Consider the following 18,955-nt stretch of genomic DNA (forward strand, 5'->3'; position numbering starts at 1 on the left):
GTCTGGCTGGTTTCAGATCCCTGACTCTTAACATGTTCTTGTCATCTATCTTCTCCTTCAGTCTCCTGTGAGAGCCCCTCTGTACTAGTTCATGAGGTCCCTCTCTCTTCCCTGAAGATATCTTTTACCTGACGACTGCTACAGCCAGCATTTATTAAGAGCTCACTGTGTGCCAGGCAGCACAAGTCCCCTACATGTTTTATAATCTCACATCCTGTTGATCTTCACATGTCCCACTGCAGAGCTCTTTACCTTGCAATCTGATTTCCTAGACACGTACAAGTAAAACAGCCAAGCTGATGTGGATGGAGAGGCCCCAGGAGCCTGAGCAAGAAACATGGAGAGCTTTCTCACCTGTACAGCTGGCCGGTCTCCTTGCCAGGATTCTGCTGTGCGTCCTCCTCCTCATCAGCACTATAAGATTTAGACCGTGATTTTGTGGTTTTCTGCCGGAAAAATCAGAGTTCACTTAACACAAACTCAGCGCATCAGGTACATCTACGACATACGGAGAAATGAGCTTTAAAATAGACACACACACACACACAAGGACAATTACTTGGAGAAAAACAACTGACCAAATATTGCAGCTTGCCTCACCATCAATAATAAGCATGTCTGTGGCTCAAATTATCTTAAAATATCAAGGCAAAACTGAGGGTTTCATGCTCTCACATTGACTTCTAAGCCACATAAAATGTAGGTCTTAGACTATTAGTCATGCATTGAAGGTCTCTATGAGGGGTAGGGTTAAAGTTGTAATATCTATTTAAACGATTATAAGGGATAAAGTGTCCTCTTATATAGGAAGCTCACTATTCCTTTGACTTACTTATAAAAGGCAGATTTGATAAAAAAGACAAGTAGTAATTTTTAAATGAATAACTACCACTCCTGCTTTTGTTCAGTATGCACTCAAAAACCCATCTAAATCAAACTGTTCATTTGAGACTTTGACCCATTTTAATTTCTAGAGCAGAATGAAAATTGTTACCTACAGGAGTCAGGCTGAAAGACTGTAGGACTAACCTGGTGTCTTTGGACAGATTAGCTGTTAGACATAAAACCTCTTAGGAATGATGCACTTTCAGCCCCACCACATTGGAGATAACCCTAATATTTGGCAACACACACCTCAACAGTACAAATGATGGGGAGGGGCCCGAGTAATTGCAGGAAAACTTGCCACCAAAATTACAGCTTCTACAAACAAAGGTAAGACTTTTAGACAGAGTGCCCTGGACATTTTGGGAACGTGGCTTAGAAAAGGAAAGGGACTCCATCCCCACATTACCATGGAACCAAATCAACTTCCAGATTTTCTCATTCTCAACAAATAAAAAAAATCAAACTACACTGTTGGCATAAACACATTCAACTCTACTGCACTGACAGCGAGGCGCCAATTTAGTCTAGAACATTTTTACGTCTTATTTATGCCTTGAGAACCTCAGTGCACATGGCGTGGACCCAGGCATCTGATGATCTCATGTTCCAGACTGGCCTCTCACCAAGCTGATAAATGGGCTCATCTCTCAAGCTTCCTATTGTGCTTTTTTAAAGGGTAGGACAAAAACATCTGTTCTAAAGGATTATTATTTTTGTGATGATTAAATGAGATGACATGGAAAGTCATTCTGTAAACCACATAATATTAACTTTCAATTTAAAATACTATTAATACTTATTTAAATAACCTATAAATAGTCTTGTAAACATTAACTCTTATGACTTGAGACATAATAAATTCTAATTCTATAGTAGCAAAGGTACTCCCTAAAAGCTTTACTTTGGAAAATAATTTTAATTTAAATGAGTGGTTGTCATCAAGAAATGAAATATTCTCCAATTCCGCATATAGTTAGTAATTTGAGGTGTTACAATAATAAATCTGTCTTTCCCAGGTTCATTTTAAAATATAAAATGCAGAAAGTAGAAATAAGTAATGAATTGCCAATGATAGATATTTGGAGAAATGATGATATATTTTCTTTACATACAGTTTTGACACATCTTATCACAGTTAACATACGACATAATCAGTTTTTCATGTTACTTTTTTATTTAATGTTTTGCATGTTGAGCTCGTCAGAGTGATCATCTTTTAATGGCTGCATAATTGTCCATTGTGTGAATGAATCATGATTTACTTAAGCAGTCTTTATGGGAGAACATTTTGGTTGTTTTCAGTTTATTATGACTATTTTGTCCAACCTTTTAATAAATTATCCTATTGATGGGGCAGGAAATTCCAGATACAACATTCATTAAAGTACAAGAAATGGCCTTGGAGAAACCTCATGCATAAAGTCCATCACTCAATAACTGACTTCTTATTTAACATGTTTTACCTTTTTATTGAAGGTAAAGCATACACTTAGAAAAGCACAAGAATCGTAAGTGTACAGCATGATGGCTTTCCACAAAGTGAAACCACCCAAATGAGGAAATGGAATATTATCTGCCCCAAAGCCTTCAGATTCTCCCGTTTGGTCATCACCTTCTCCCCAAAGGTAACTACTATCCTGACTTTTATCCCATAGATTTTTTTTTGCCTGTTTTTGAGCTTCATATAAATGGACTCAAACTGTATGTACTCTCTTGGGTCTGGCTTCTTTTGCTCAACGTCATGTTTACAAAGATCACACTATTGCATGTAGTTGTAATTTTGTCATTCTCATTGCTGATAAATATTACCTTATGTGAATACGCCACAATTTTTATTCTTTCTAATGCTGATGGACGTTTGAACTGTCTCCCGTTTGTACTACTGCAACTAATGCCCCTGTAAATATCGTTGTTTCAGTCTCATGACACACACCTAACAATGGAACTGATAAGACATGGTTCATAGAGCGGCTTTAGTTGGTACTGGGAAACAGTGTGTGGAAGTAGCTGCACAAAGGCAGGTTCCCATTAGCAGCTGATGAGAGTTCAAGTTGCCCAGCATCCTCACTAACACATGGTGTTGTCAATCTCTTTATGTTTGCTGTTTGTGGTGGGTATACATGGAATCTCATCATCATTTTAGTTTGCATTTCCCAGAGGACAGATAAGGGGGAGAACCGTTTCCATATTAGCCACTTGGATATCTTCTGTTGTGAAGTTCATTTAAGCCTTTTGCTTGTTTTTTAAAAATTAGTGTGCCTTTTTTTATTGATTTGTAGGAATTCTTTATATATTCAGGAAAGAAATCCTTTGTGGACTTGTATAGAATATTGAAAATATTCTTTCCCAGTATGCTATTTGCTCTTTGATACTTCTGATGAACAGAAGTTCTTAAATTTTAAAATAGTTTAATTATCAACTTTTTCCTTTTCTGGGGTCCTCTTTGAGAAATCTGCAGTTATTCCAAGGTCATGATGATAATCTCCTGTCACCTCTAGACTCTTTAAATTACCTGAATTATGCATACTTATCTTTCTTAATTCGTACCTTATGTTTTCCGAAGTTGGTCATGAGGGATCGTCCATGTGTTTTCTTTCCACTTTCCTTCACATCTGGATGCTGAGTAAAGAAAGTATAATATGACTATTTTTCTTCTTTGTTTTTGTTTTTTCCTTAGTTCTGGTGGAAGGGCATGGAGTCCCTCTCTCCTTCCATCTCCAGGTGGGCAGCCAGCAGGTCCTGCTCTACCCTCCACTTCCCTGAAGGTGGCTGTGTCTGCCTTGAGACAGGGGGGACGCTACACAGAGAGACCTGGGCACCACCAGGAGACGGCAGCTGCCAACAGCTCCCCAAAGCTGGGGTCAAGGACCTCTCAGTAATGCCCAGGCGTGCAGGCCTCTCTAATGCCTGTTCACAAGGCTCTCTACAGCACAGGATGTATTCTTTTGAATGCCCTGAGGGGGAATAAATCTTCAGTTAAAAGTAGATTTAATTTTGAAAAATGGCCAAAAGTCATTAACAGCCAATTCAGTTGACTGAAAAAAACTAATCAGACTGATCACTTAATTACTACTTAGAATTTGGAAACATTAAAAATAAATAAAATCCAAGTATATCTATGAGGCAATAAGATTGTTTTTCTTTAAGTAAACTGCAACAGAGCTTATCTGTTCATTGAAATCATTCCCTCTGTGGTGAGCACAGGAAAGATGTATTGTAGATTCTTAATTCCTCCTCATGTGAATTACTTTTCCAGGCTAGAGATCTCTTTACTCTAGGGGACAGAAAGACCACTCTGCTAAAAGGGTTTAGACTCTTTTCCAATTGTCATCCTTAAAAATGTGTATTAGGTGATTCACTGCTAATTACATGATGTAAGAGGAGACCAATAGGCCCCGCCCTCCCAGGACTTTCAGCTGAACAGAGATAATCTCATAAATGGAATAAATGTAGGTGAGCAAAACCACCCAAAATCAAAAGGTCAGGGAGGGCATCTACATATATCCATGGAAACTAATCAAAGATGCAATGCGGGATGGGGAGGGGGAACAGTGAGAACTGGGTTGGGGAAAAGGCAGTTCAGAAAATACTGGAGGAGGGTGGGTGGCAGGTTTACAGGGTAATTTTAGTTGACTGGTTTTTATATATTGACTGCCTTTGAAGATCAATTAAAGCTGATCATTAACTATTCAAAATCCCTAGAATTAAGAAAGTAGTAAGATATGGTCATAGAAGTAACACTGCTCTTCAAGTTAGGAGACCCAGCTCTGCCACCACGTCGCTACAGGTCCCCCATCTCTTTTTTTTGTTGTTGTTAAGGTGATTTAAAATATTATTTATAACCTATTAGAAAAGTTTTACAGAACTAGGCTTATTCAGTCTGAAGAACAGAGAATTGAAAGGGTGTTTTAAGGTGAATGAGAGTCTTTCTGATGGATTTAAGTCTAAGCAGGAAATTATATACATCAATACATTGATGGGAAACAGAAGCTGAACACATAAGAAATACCCTGGGACTCAGAATCAGATGGAAGGAGAGGGATTAATAGGTGAAGCAAAACATAGGAGATTCCAGCACACACTCTGTGCTAAAGACTTGCTCCTCAGTCCTCTTATCTGTGACATGGGGGAGGAATGGACCAATTAACCTCTGAGTTCCTCTCCAGTTCTAGTAGCTCATCTATTAGTAGGGAGACCATGTCATCTATAGTCCAAAACAGGACTCTTAAGAGTGAAATGGGGGCTTCCCTGGTGGCACAGTGTTTAAGAATCTGTCTGCCAATGCAGGGGACATGGGTTCAAGCCCTGGTCCGGGAAGATCCCACATGCCGCGGAGCAACTAGGCCCGTGAGCCACAACTACTGAGCCTGCACTCTAGAGCCCGTGAGCCACAACTACTGAAGCCTGCGCGCCTAGAGCCCGTGCTCCGCAACAAGAGAAGCCACCGCAATGAGAAGCCTGCGCACCACAACAAAGAGTAGTCCCGCTCACCGCAACTAGAGAAAGCCCGCTAGCAGCAACGAAGACTCAACGCAGCCAAAAATAAGTAAATAAAATAAATAAATTTATTTTTTAAAAAAAGAATGAAATGGGGCACCTTTAATAATTACGCTGGGACAATAGGTATAAAGCGAGGTTGCCCCAGGCAAGTTGAGGTATAAGGTCATCCATTTTAATAGGCACCTGCTATGCCCCAAGGATTATGCTAAGTGTATTACATATATTCTCACTTAATATATACAACCATCCCTGGAGATAAGTATAATTAAAATCCTAGTTTTGCAGATAAGAAAAACAGAAGTATAGTGAAGTTAGATAATATGCCCAAAGTTACAAAGCTAGTTGGTGATAAAACAGGGGTTCTGTGTAGTTCTGTCTCCTCTCTGGCTTTCTCCCCCTCCCCCACTCTACACTCCTTTATGTACCAGAGGAATGCACACAGATATCTCTCCCCAACTTGACCTCTCCTTGAGCATCAGCACTGCATCTTTCATTGAATCCATGGATCAAACACTGTGCTAGGAACTCGACATGAATACAAGAGAGACAGCAAGCAAGAGAGATGTAGACTCTGTCCTCCCTGGGCTTGCACTCTTATAATGGAGACAAATGATCATAACACACTATAATAAGACTATGATGGGGAAAGTTCAGGGTACTGCCTGAGGGCACGGGAAGGCCATCTACCTAGACTTGAGGATCAAGGAGGACTAATAAGGGGACATGTTACAAAAGTTGAAGCCAGAAGATAGGCAGACATTATCTACGTGAAGTAAGGAAGAGGAAGTGTGCAAGGAAAAAGTAAACACAAAGGCCAAGTGCCAGGCACATGGCACCTTCCAGGAAACAAAGAAAGGCAGGGGTTGGGTTGTGTATTTGTACTCTACACACGCACATTAGCGGACAAATCAGAGTTGGGGTCAGATGGTGGAGAAAGGATCTTTTGGGCTATAGCTTTCAATTTGAGCTTTACCCTCCAAACTATGAAGAGCATTTGAATGGTTTAAAATAGGAGAGTGATGTGATCAGATGCATGTTTCTGAAATATCGCTATGGTAGTGGTATAAATGAGAGACTGGAGGGAGAGGGACAGCAGCAGAGGTGCAAAAGTTCATGGAAGGAATAATTAAGGCTACCCAGATGGCTGTAGCTGGAATGTCAACAAAGAAGTGAATTCAGAACTCTAAAGAAGCAGACATCCTTCTACTAAGTTCTTCCAGCGTGAAGGATGAGAATTTCATTTTTATTTTACTTTGGGGATCTCCAGGAAAAAGCTGGCCCCAGTAGCACACAGGACTGCACTGCTGAGTGACGATCCAGGAGGGAAGGGAGGTGAAGTGACGAGCTGTCCTGAACCCCACAGCACATTCTCAACCTCGGCTCTACATGTGCATATGTATCTGACGCAGATGGACTTGTCTCAACAGTAACTTGTCTTTGCTTGCCACTGAACCAAAACCATACTTTAAAACTAACACAACAGCAGGGTTAAAAACCCTAACACTTCGTAGTCCAGTTTATTAAAGTTGCAGGCTCCATTTACTTTCTGCAAGTCTGATACGTTCTTGCAGTCACCCAGGTTTAAGGGAGAGTAAAAAATAAGAAAAAGGAGGATGAGTTTTGTCCTACTACATCTCTGAAATTTGAAGTCCCTTACCATCTTACCTGATGGGGAAATTACCATTAGGATCTCTTCCATAAAAAGAAAGATGGGCTTGATTTGTTTCTGCAAAAATCCCCAAGACCTGCTGTTGTCTTTCCAGTTGGAATGATCTAGGATGGAGCAAAGACTTCTCCAAAAGCATAAGGGGGAGTGACTGGCCCAGATTAGCCAAAGAGAGTTCACCAGGGAAGAAGAAGCAGAAATCAAGCTGGGTTAACCGAATGTGATTTTACAGACATTTGTGTGGTTTAAACTAAGAGGCTGGAGGGTCAGGGAGGAAAGGGAGAGGCTTACTGGTATTTATAGAAATGTTTAAGAGAATTCAAAATTGTATGATAAACTGTAAGGGCAGTAATGCTGTAACTGACATTTTGGTTGTCTCCCAACATGCCATTCTGCCCCTCCAGCATGCAGGGGCAGAATGCATTTTCAGAGGGGCAGACCTTGGTGCCAGTTCCAGGGGTAAGTTCTCATTGGCATTAGCAAGCCAATGGTATCCTACGCCCTTGCCAGATTACTGTTCCAAGAAGGACACATATGCAAGGCCACCACGGGGATCAACTCAGGGGTGGGCACATGAGCTAAGATGCCCAACCAGCGCTCAGCACAAACTCTGGTTTGTTGGATGAGGCACATACACTGTCTCACTCTCTCTGGACTTGGACCAAGAAACACATAGCTCAGGGGCCTGTTGGCAGTCACCCTGCAACCACCAGGAGAGGGGGAACCGACATGGGATGAAGCTAATCACATGGTAGGTAGAACAGAAAGACAGGTCTTTGATGACCCTGCTGAGCCTCTGAATTAAGCCCACCTTGAAGGCCACTCTGCAAATGAACTTGCCACTTACCTAACCCAACACCTTTCTTCATTATTTAAGCCATTTTGAATTAGGATTTCTATGTTTGGAAACTAAACAGACCTGAGAAACAGCCAGGCGTTTGAATGGCTGGACTTCTGTAGAGTCTAGAAAGTTACCACCAAAGCTGAGTGGTTGCTCAGATCCAAAAGTGATGGTCTTCCCTCTGCCTGGGGAGCTCTGAGCCCTGGAGGATAGGCGAGAGTAGCAGGGGAGGCTGCTATCAGCTAAGCCAGTGACCACATGGATCTCCTCTGGTCCAGAATACATGCCCTCAATGTCCTGCCATGATAACATCAGTAAACCCACTATCCCTCTTCCTTGCCCATTTATGATATTTTTATTAGAAAGCAGAATAAAAACCTCAGCCAGAGCCCAAACCATTCATTCACTCAGCAACTATATATGAAGGTCATACCAAGTCCCAGGCACTATACAAGTCAGGAAAACAATGGTTATCAAGACTGACATGGTTCCTGCCTTCATAGAATCTACAGTCTAGTTGAGAAGACAGATATTGAACAAATAATTGCAAATGAGTAGGAAAAAAAAACACTTCTTGAAAAAGAAGATATAACAGGCTAACATCAACAATATAAAAGGGGTAGCTAACCTAACCTAGGGGTCAAGGCAGGACTCATTTAGAATACCACATTGATGCTGGAATTTAAAAGCCTAAGTAGGAGTTAGCCAGAGTAGATGTGGAAATGGAGTGTTCCAGGCAGAGGAAATGGAACGTGAGGAAGACCATGGCATTTAGATGGCTGTGGCTGGTGTGACATCGTGGGTGGTGGTGTGGCAGGGAAAATGGGGAGATCTGAGACAGGAGAGGTAGGCAAGGATGGAATTATGTAGTTCCTTGAAAGCCCAGTTAGTTTGTAATTTATCCCAAGTATAATAGGAAGCCACTGAAAAATTTTGAACAGTGGAGTGACATGATCAGATTTGCATTTTTAAAACGTCATGCTGATTTCAGAGTGAAGGTTAGATTTAAAGAGGGCAAGAGAAGTCTAAGTGAGAGTTAACATTGGCTTGAATTAGGACACAGCCGTGGAGAAGAAGTGGACAGACACACACATTCAGAAGGTGTGATCAACAGGGCGTGGAGGCCGCCTGAATGAGTCCCACCCTCACCTGAGCACAAGTGGGGAAGGTGAATGCAGGGGCACTGGGCTTTGTCCTGAGGGTCCCAGTGAAGGAGTATACGAATCATTTCTACACCCACCCACGCACTTTAATCTATTATTCACTATTTCTCTCCATTTTGCAGGAGGAGATTCTCATTTTTCCAGCAATATGAGGATAGAAATGGAAGAAACTGGAGAAGCCTTCCACAAATGACAAATGATCAGAAACAAAGCATGAGGTGCTTTCTTTTTCCTGTTGAAGGACAAGTACAAGAGGGAAATGTATACCTGCTTCAGGTGTGCATTTAAGCCTTCATGCGTGGCCTTCAGTAGTGCCCTCACTGTGAAACTATCAGGATCTTCCTTGTCTCGAATTTGAGATTCTTTTAACAGCGACTCCAGTTTTTTCCTTATGAAAGATTCCACCTGATGCTCAGTGGTCCCGTTATTCTGCGAAGAATTAAACAGTGGAAATAATTTCCCTTAAGGAACACAGAATCACTTAGAACACAGCCTTCACTCAAGCCAACATTGCTGCTATAATTTCTCTCTCAATTACCTGTAAGAAGTTAAGCTTATTGTACTATTTTTTGTCCTTCTCCCACCAGCCCTCCACCAATCCCATAAAATAATGATGACTATGACTGCATTCAACCTTTTACAACCCTATAGTCTTATTATCATTCCCATTTCAGAGACACAGAATCTGATGTTTAGAGAAATAAGTTGATCAAGGTTACAAAGCTAGCAAAGAACTGAGGCAGGATTCCAACTCAGGGCTCCTAAGTCCTTCTCCCCACACTACTTTACACTTTCACTAGAGGGAAGGCCACGGAAAGTTTTGGGAGAATAAGTTTTCTGTACCTACATAGGGAAATTTGAACAAGAATATGCTATTTAAAACAAATCACTTCCTTCACTGAAGGGAAAAAAGTGCTATGGAAATATTTGGAAAGGCGGATTATTCTGAGATAAAATTTCTTTCCTATCTCTGCCCCACTGTGTAATTGGAGGGAATTCACTACTGACCTGTGCCGAGACTCAGCACTGTAATTACCTTAAGATCACAACTAATTTCAAGTGTTTTGGATAACAAAGCTCTGCCCGTGTCCAGGGGGTAATTTACACAATGTTTAAGTGATCAAGGGACCCAGATTTCCTAGAAGTCTGCTTAGTGCAGGTTTTTGGCCCCCTTGTTCTACCTGAAACCAATGGCCCAGGCTCTGTTCACTGCTTCTCTCCTTCTCAACTCCCTCCCCTTCCCCCTATGTCCAACACCATTCCATAAACTCTTCAGCCACTTGCCAAAGGCCAACCCACCCAAAGGCAAGGAAGGGGCACTCCTCCCCCAGAACAATGCCCCTAGTCCTCACCAAAAGTTTAAGACCCATTTTTCCACTTGCAAATTTGTTACTAAGTGGCCGTTATATTTAAACAAGAGAATGGGCAGTTTTTCAGTAATGCATTCATTTTCACAAAATCTTATATGAGCAAAGCAATATAAACACAAAGGGAAATTGGAAAAAAAAAAGGTACATCAGAATAGGTTATTGAATTTCCCTGTATTAATATCACATGCATGAATATCTTTAATATACCCAGTGAATGAGGCACTCCACTTCACTGGAGCCCTCAGGTCCTGCAGGAGATGCAGAGGTGGAAAAGAGCTGGCCTTTGACATCAGGAGCAAAGATCCCATTAGGCTAACAAGGGCATGTTCCTAAATATCCTACCAAGGTCCTCACAGCTGCCTGCAAAACCACAAATGACCTGCACAACAGAGGTTCTGAGAAGGAACACAGCATTCCTGCCTGAGTGACCAGAAAGACCTCAAAGAACAGGGGGGACTCTGTATGGTAACTAAAACTTCAAGAGTGATGAAGAGATGTCATCCATCACTCTAGCAAAGGTTTTACATTACCAAAGCGTGTTTTATAAACATAGGAACAGATTCGTTTTCCTGGAGCAGAAGTTCATGAAGGGGGCTAGTGGCAGATCAAGTTGGAAAAGTACTTTGGGAACAGGTTGTGGAGATGCCTGAAAGCAAGAAGTCAAGAGGTGTGGAGTCGCTGAGTGTCTCTGGGTAGATAAGTGTCTGAGTTGCATTTTAGAAATAACAGTAACCAGGCAGCATGTACAGAAAGAGAAAAGTTACCTTACAAATGAAAAGCCAGACGTGAGGATTGGTTCAAGATGGCGGAGTAGAAGGACGTGCTCTCACTCTCTCTTGCGAGAGCAGAGAGCACTGGAATCACAACTAACTGCTGAACAATCATCGACAGGAAGACACTGGAACTCACCAAAAATGATACCCCATATCCAAGACAAAGGAGAAGCCACAGTGAGACAGTAGGAGGGGTGCAATCACAATAAAATCAACTCCCATAACTTCTGGGTGGGTGACTCACAAACTGGAGAACACTTATACCACAGAAGTCCACCCACTGGAGTGAAGGTTCTGAGCCCCACGTCAGGCTTCCCAACCTGGCAGTCCGGCAATGGGAGGAGGAATTCTTAGAGAATCAGACGTTGAAGGCTAGCAGGATTTGATTGCAGGACTTCAACAGGACTGGGGGAAACAGAGACTCCACTCTTGGAGGGCACACACAAAGTAGTGTGCGCATCGGGACCCAGCAGAAGGAGCAGTGACCCCATAGGAAACTGAACCAGACCTACCTGCTAGTGTTGGAGGGTCTCCTGCAGAGGCAGGGGGTAGCTGTGTCTCACCGTGAGGACAAGGACACTGGCAGCAGAAGTTCTGGGAAGTACTCCTTGGCGTGAGCCCTCCCAGAGTCCGCCATTAGCCCCACCAAAGAGCCCGGGTAGGCTCCAGTGTTGGGTCGCCTCAGGCCAAACAACCAACAGGGAGGGAACCCAGCCCCACCCATCAGCAGACAAGTGGATTAAAGTTTTACTGAGCTCTGCCCACCAGAGCAACAGCCAACTCTACCCACCACCCGTCCCTCCCATCAGGAAACTTGCACAAGCCTCTTAGATAGCCTCATCCTCCAGAGGGCAGACAGCAGAAGCAAGAAAAACTACAATCCTGCAGCCTGAGGAACAAAAACCACATTCACAGAAAGATAGACAAGATGAAAAGACAGAGGGCTATGTACCAGATGAAGGAACAAGATAAAACCCCAGAAAAACAACTAAATGAAGTGGAGATAGGCAACCTTCTAGAAAAAGAATTCAGAATAATGATAGTGAAGATGATCCAGGACCTCGGAAAAAGAATGGAGGCAAAGATCGAGAAGATGAAAGAAATGTTTAACAAAGACCCAGAAGAATTAAAGAACAAACAAACAGAGATGAACAATACAATAAATGAAATGAAAAATACACTAGAAGGAATCAATAGCAGGATAACCGAGGCAGAAGACCGGATAAGTGACCTGGAAGACAGAATGGTGGAATTCACTGTTGCGGAAAAGAATAAAGAAAAAAGAATGAAAAGAAATGAAGACAGCCTAAGAGACCTCTGGGACAACATTAAAGGCAACAACATTCGCATTATAGGGGTCCCAGGAGAAGAGAGAGAGAAAGGACCAGAGAAAATATGTGAAGAGATTATAGTCGAAAACTTCCCTAACATGGGAAAGGAAATAGCCACCCAAGTCCAGGAAGTCCAGAGAGTCCCATACAGGATAAACCCAAGGAGAAACACGCCGAGACACATAATAATCAAACTGGCAAAACCTAAAGAAAAAGAAAAATTGTTGAAAGCAACAAAGGAAAAACAATAAATAACATACAAGGGAACTCCCAGAAGGTTAACAGCTGATTTCTCAGCATAAAGTCCACAAGCCAGAAGGGAGTGGCAAGACATATTTAAAGTGATGAAAGGGAAGAACCTACCACCAGGATCTAGCTGGCAAGGACCTCATTCAGATTTGATGGAGAAATCAAAAGCTTTACAGACAAGCAAAAGCTAAGAGAATTCAGCACCACCAAACCAGCTCTACAACAAATCCTAAAGGAACTTCTCTAAGTGGGAAACACAAGAGAAGAAAAGGACCTACAAAAACAAACCCAAAACAATTAAGAAAAATGGTAATAGGAACATACATATCGATAATTACCTGAAGTGTGAATGGACTAAATGCTCCAACCAAAAGACACAGGCTTGCTGAATGGATACAAAAACAAGACCCATATATATGCTGTTTACAAGAGACCCACTTCAGACCTAGGGACACATACAGACTGAAAGTGAGGGGATAGAAAAAGATACTCCATGCAAATGGAAATCAAAAGAAAGCTGGAGTAGCAATACTCATATCAGATAAAATGGACTTTAAAATAAAGAATGTTACAAGAGACAAGGAAGGACACTACATAATGATCAAGGGATCAATCCAAGAAGAAGATAAAACAATTATAAATATATATGCACCCAACATAGGAGCACCTCAATACATAAGGCAACTACTAACAGCTATAAAAGAGGAAATCGACAGTAACACAATAATAGTGGGGGACTTTAACACCTCACTTACACCAGTGGACAGATCATCCAAAATGAAAATAAATAAGGAAACAGAAGCTTTAAATGACACAATAGACTAGATAGATTTAATTGATATTTATAGGACATTCCATCCAAAAACAGCAGATTACACTTTTTCTCAAGTGCTCACACAACATTCTCCAGGATAGATCCCATCTTGGGTCACAAATCAAGCCTCAGTAAATTTAAGAAAATTGAAATCATATCAAGCATCTTTTCTGACCACAACGCTATGAGACTAGAAATCAATTACAGGGAAAAAAACGTAAAAAACACAAACACATGGAGGTTAAACAATACGTTACTAAATAACCAAGAGATCACTGAAGAAATCAGAGAGGAAATCAAAAAATACCTAGAGACAAATGACAATGAAAACACGATGATCCAAAACCTATGGGATGCAGCAAACACAGTTCTAAGAGGGAAGTTTATAGCAATACAAGCCTACCTCAAGAAACAAGAAAAATCTCAAATAAACAATCTAACCTTACACCTAAAGGAACTAGAGAAAAAAGAACAAACAAAACCCAAAGTTAGCAGAAGGAAAGAAATCATAAAGATCAGAGCAGAAATAAATGAAATACAAGCAAAGAAAACAATAGCAAAGATCAATAAAACTAAAAGCTGGTTCTTTGAGAAGATAAACAAAATTGATAAACCATTAGCCAGACTCATCAAGAAAAAGAGGGAGAGGACTCTAATCAATAAAATTAGAAATGAAAAATGAGAAGTTACAACAGACACAGCAGAAATACAAAGCATCCTAGGAGACTACTACAAGCAACTCTATGCGAAAAAAATGGACAACCTGGAAGAAATGGACAAATTCATGGAAAGGTATAACCTTCCAAGGCTGAACCAGGAAGAAACAGAAAATATGAACAGACCAATCACAAGTAATGAAATTGAAACTGTGATTAAAAATCTTCCAACAAACATTAAGTCCAGGACCAGATGGCTTCAGAGGGGAATTCTATCAAACATTTAGAGAAGAGCTAACACCCATCCTTCTCAAATTCTTCCAAGAAATTGCAGAGGAAGGAACACTCCCAAACTCATTCTATGAGGCCACCATCACCCTGACACCAAAATCAGACAAAGATACTAGAAAAAAAGAAAATTACAGACCAATATCACTGATGAATATACATGCAAAAATCCTCAACAAAATCCTAGCAGACAGAATCCAACAACACATCAAAAGGATCATACACCATGATCAACTGGGATTTATCCCAGGGATGCAAGGATTCTTCAATATATGCAAGTCAGTCAAAGTGATACACCATATTAACAATTTGAAGAATAAAAACCATGTCATCATCTCAATAGATGCAGAAAAAGCTTTTGACAAAATTCAACACCCATTTATGATAAAAACTCTCCAGAAAGTGGGTATAGAGGGAACCTACCTGGACACAGTAAAGGCCATATATGACAAACCCACAGCAAACATCATTCTTTTTTTTTTTTTTTTTTTTTAAAGGATTTTCTTATTTATTTATTTATTTATTTATTTATTTTTGGCTGTGTTGGGTCTTCGGTTCGTGCGAGGGCTTTCTCCAGTTGCGGCAAGCGGGGGCCACTCTTCATCGCGGTGCGGGGACCGCTCTTCATCGCGGTGCGCGGGCCTTTCTCTATCGCGGCCCCTCCCGTCGCGGGGCACAGGCTCCAGACGCGCAGGCTCAGCAATTGTGGCTCACGGGCCCAGCTGCTCCGTGGCATGTGGGGTCTTCCCAGACCAGGGCTCGAACCCGTGTCCCCTGCATTAGCAGGCAGATTCTCAACCACTGCGCCACCAGGGAAGCCCCGCAAACATCATTCTTAATGGTGAAAAACTGAAAGCATTTCCTCTAAGATCAGGAAGAAGACAAGGATGTCCACTCTCACCACTATTATTCAACATAGTTTTGGAAGTCCTAGCCATGGCAATCAGAGAAGAAAAAGAAATAAATGGAATACAAATTGGAAAAGAAGAAGTAAAACTGTCACTGTTTGCAGATGCCATGATACTATACGTAGAGAATCCTAAAGATGTCACCAGAAAACTACTGCAGCTAATCAATGAATTTGGTAAAGTTGCAGGATACAAAATTAATGCACAGAAATCTCTTGCATTCCTATACACTAATGATGGAAAATCTGAAAGAAAAATTAAGGAAACACTCCCATTTACCACTGCAACAAAAAGAATAAAATACCTAGGAATAAACCTACCTAGGGAGACAAAAGACCTGTATGCAGAAAACTATAAGACACTGATGAAAGAAATCAAAGATGATACAAACAGATGGAGAGATATACCATGTTCTTGGATTGGAAGAATCAATATTGTGAAAATGACTATACTATCCAAAGCAATCTACAGATTCAGTGCAATCCCTATCAAATTACCAATGGCATTTTTCACAGAACTAGAGCAAAAAATCTTAAAATTTGTATGGAGACACAAAAGACCCCGAATAGCCAAAGCAGTCTTGAGGGAAAAAAATGTAGCTGGAGGAATCAGATTCCCTGACTTCAGACTCTACTACAAAGCTACAGTAATCAAGACAGTATGGTACTGGCACAAAAACAGAAATATAGATCAATGGAACAGGACAGAAATCCCAGAGATAAGCCCACACACCTATGGTCAACTAATCTATGACAAAGGAGGCAAGGATATACAATGGAGAAAAGACAGTCTCTTAAATAAGTGGTGCTAGGAAAACTTGACAGCTACATGTAAAAGAATGAAATTAGAACACTCCCTAACACCATACACAAAAATAAACTCAAAATGGATTAGAGGCCTAAATGTAAGACCAGACACTATAAAACTCTTAAAGGAAAACAAAGGAAGACTACTCTTTGACATAAATCACAGCAAGATCTTTTTTGATCCACCTCTTAGAGTAATGGAAATAAAAACAAAAATAAACAAATGGGACCTAATGAAACTTCAAAACTTTTGCAAAGCAAAGGAAACTATAAACAAGATGAAAAGACAACCCTCAGAATGGGAGAAAATATTTGCAAAGAAATCAATAGACAAAGGATTAATCTCCAAAATATATAAACAGCTCATGCAGCTCAATAGCAAAAAAACAAACAACTCAATACAAAAATGGGCAGAAGACCTAAATAGACATTTCTCCAAAGAAGACCTACAGATGACCAAAAAGCACATGAAAAGCTGCTCAACATCACTAATTATTAGAGAAATGCAAATCAAAACTACAATGAGGTATCACCTCACACCAGTTAGAATGGGCATCATCAGATAATCTACAAACAATAAATGCTGGAGAGGGTGTGGAGAAAAGGGACCCCTCTTGCACTGTTGGTGGGAATGTAAACTGATACAGCCACTATGGAGAACAGTATGGAGGTTCCTTAAAAAACTAAAAATAGAATTACCATATGACCCAGCAATCCCACTACTGGGCATATACCCAGAGAAAACCATAATTCAAAAAGACACATGCACCCCAATATTCATTGCAGCACTATTCACAATAGCCAGGTCATGGAAGCAACCTAAATGCCTATTGACAAACGACCTGATAAAGAAGCTGTGGTACATATATACAATGGAATATTACTCAGCCATAAAAAGGAACGAAATTGGGTCATTTGTAGAGATGTGGATGGATCTAGAGACTGTCATACAGAGTGAAGTAAGTCAGAAAGAGAAAAAGAAATATCGTATATTAAAGCATATATGTGGAACCTAGAAAAATGGTACAGATGAACCAGTTTGCAGGGCAGAAATTGAGACACAGATATAGAGAACAAATGTAAGGACACCAAAGGGGGAAAGCGGTGGGGTGGTGGTGGTGTGATGAATTGGGAGATTGGGATTGACATATATACACTTATATGTATAAAATGGATAACTAATAAGAACTTGCTACGTAAAAAAATAAATAAAATAAAATTCAAAAATTCAAAAAAAAAAAAAAAAAGAAGAAGAAAAGCCAGACACATTGGTTCCCACTACGAGCACTAAGACCAATGTGCTGGTGGGGGAGTTGATACAGGTGAGAGAGAGTTTGAGAGCATTTTGCATAAAACAAACATATATTGAGCTGTTATATGCAAGGTGAAAACATTGATAAGGTACAACCCCACTGTCATAGAACTCTCAGTGTCACAGAGGAGACAGACACATCAGTGCATAATTACACAACAGGTGCCTGTAGGGTGACAGATGGGCACACAGAGGAGGGGCAGCTCGCCCAGCCTTGGGAATGCAGGAGAGACTTCCAGGAGCAGAGGACGCTTGAGCCGAGCCTTAAAAGAGGCGTGTATTAGGCTCCTGTGGCTGCTACAATAAGTTACCACAAACCTGGTAGCTTAAAATGAAGAGATATTTATTTTTTCACAGTTCTAGAGGGCAGAAGTATGAAGTCAAGCTGTTGTCAGTGCTACTTTCAGCCTCCCCAAGGCTCTCAGGGGAAAACCCTTCCTTGCTTCTTCCAGGTTATGGTGACACCAAGCACTCCTTGGCTTTGGCAACATAACTCTTGTCTCTGCCTGTCTTTGCATGGCCTTCTCCTGTTGTCCCCACTCCTAACATTAATAAAGGATGAGCTGCAAAATAAGGACCCACAAAATGAGGACACTTGTCATTGGATTTTTAAGGGTCACCCGGTTAATTCAGAATGATCTCATCTCAAGATTCTTAACCTAATTACATCTACAAAGGGTCTTTTTCCAAATAAGGTCAAACTCATAGGTACCAGATGGTAAGACTTGGACATATCTTCCGCTGGCCACAAATCAACCTTCTACAATGGGTTGTATGAATAAGAGTTGATAATCTGGCAAAGAGTAGGGTAAAAGCATTCCAACATGAGCAAAACTTGAGCAAAGCAGTATCTATGAGAACTAGTAACCTATATGAACATGGAGAAAAGAGCACCGGGAAACACAGAGAAAGCAACTAAGACTTTATATGTTGTGCTAAGGCTTACAAAGCGCTGTCATGTAACAACACTTTGAACCACGCAAGACCCTTTAAGGCAGCATAAGACTAGCCAGATTTTACTCATAATGATGCAGAGGCAGAAAGATTCAACACCTTGTCCAAACACACATGCCTATGAAGTGGCTGAGTTGGGACCTAAGACTTCCAATTCAAAATTCTGTGTCTACTTCACCATACAGCGCTGCAGTCATCCCTTTTCTACTGTTACAGAAAAAGATAAATTCCTGAGTCAAATTAATCATATTTTAAATAATCTTTATTCCTACAGGACATCTGGGAAATAAAGCATCACAATCTCTCTGTAGAAAAATATACAATAGTAGGTTTCACTTAAGGTCAGAAGTGAATCCAAGAGGGACTTCCCTGGCGGTCCAGTGGGTAAGACTCCACGCTTCCAATGCTGGGGGCGAGGGTTTGATCCCTGGTCGGG

General features: G+C 40.9%; 1 protein-coding gene across 3 annotated transcripts in view; it reads right to left on the bottom strand.

The window, feature by feature from the left end:
* PLCH1 (phospholipase C eta 1) overlaps positions 1-18,955 on the bottom strand; it is a 224,542-nt gene that overhangs the window by 23,471 nt on the left and 182,116 nt on the right. For all 3 annotated transcript variants that reach the window (XM_057546090.1, XM_057546093.1, XM_057546091.1), the window contains 3 exons: positions 9,326-9,487; positions 3,436-3,507; positions 355-446 (listed from right to left, as the gene is read on the bottom strand). In XM_057546090.1, the coding sequence (XP_057402073.1) occupies positions 355-446; positions 3,436-3,507; positions 9,326-9,487 (326 nt within the window). The remainder of the gene's footprint in view (positions 1-354; positions 447-3,435; positions 3,508-9,325; positions 9,488-18,955) is intronic.

The sequence above is a fragment of the Balaenoptera acutorostrata genome, chromosome 4 (genome assembly GCF_949987535.1).
Source record: "Balaenoptera acutorostrata chromosome 4, mBalAcu1.1, whole genome shotgun sequence".
NCBI classification, from domain to species: domain Eukaryota; kingdom Metazoa; phylum Chordata; class Mammalia; order Artiodactyla; family Balaenopteridae; genus Balaenoptera; species Balaenoptera acutorostrata.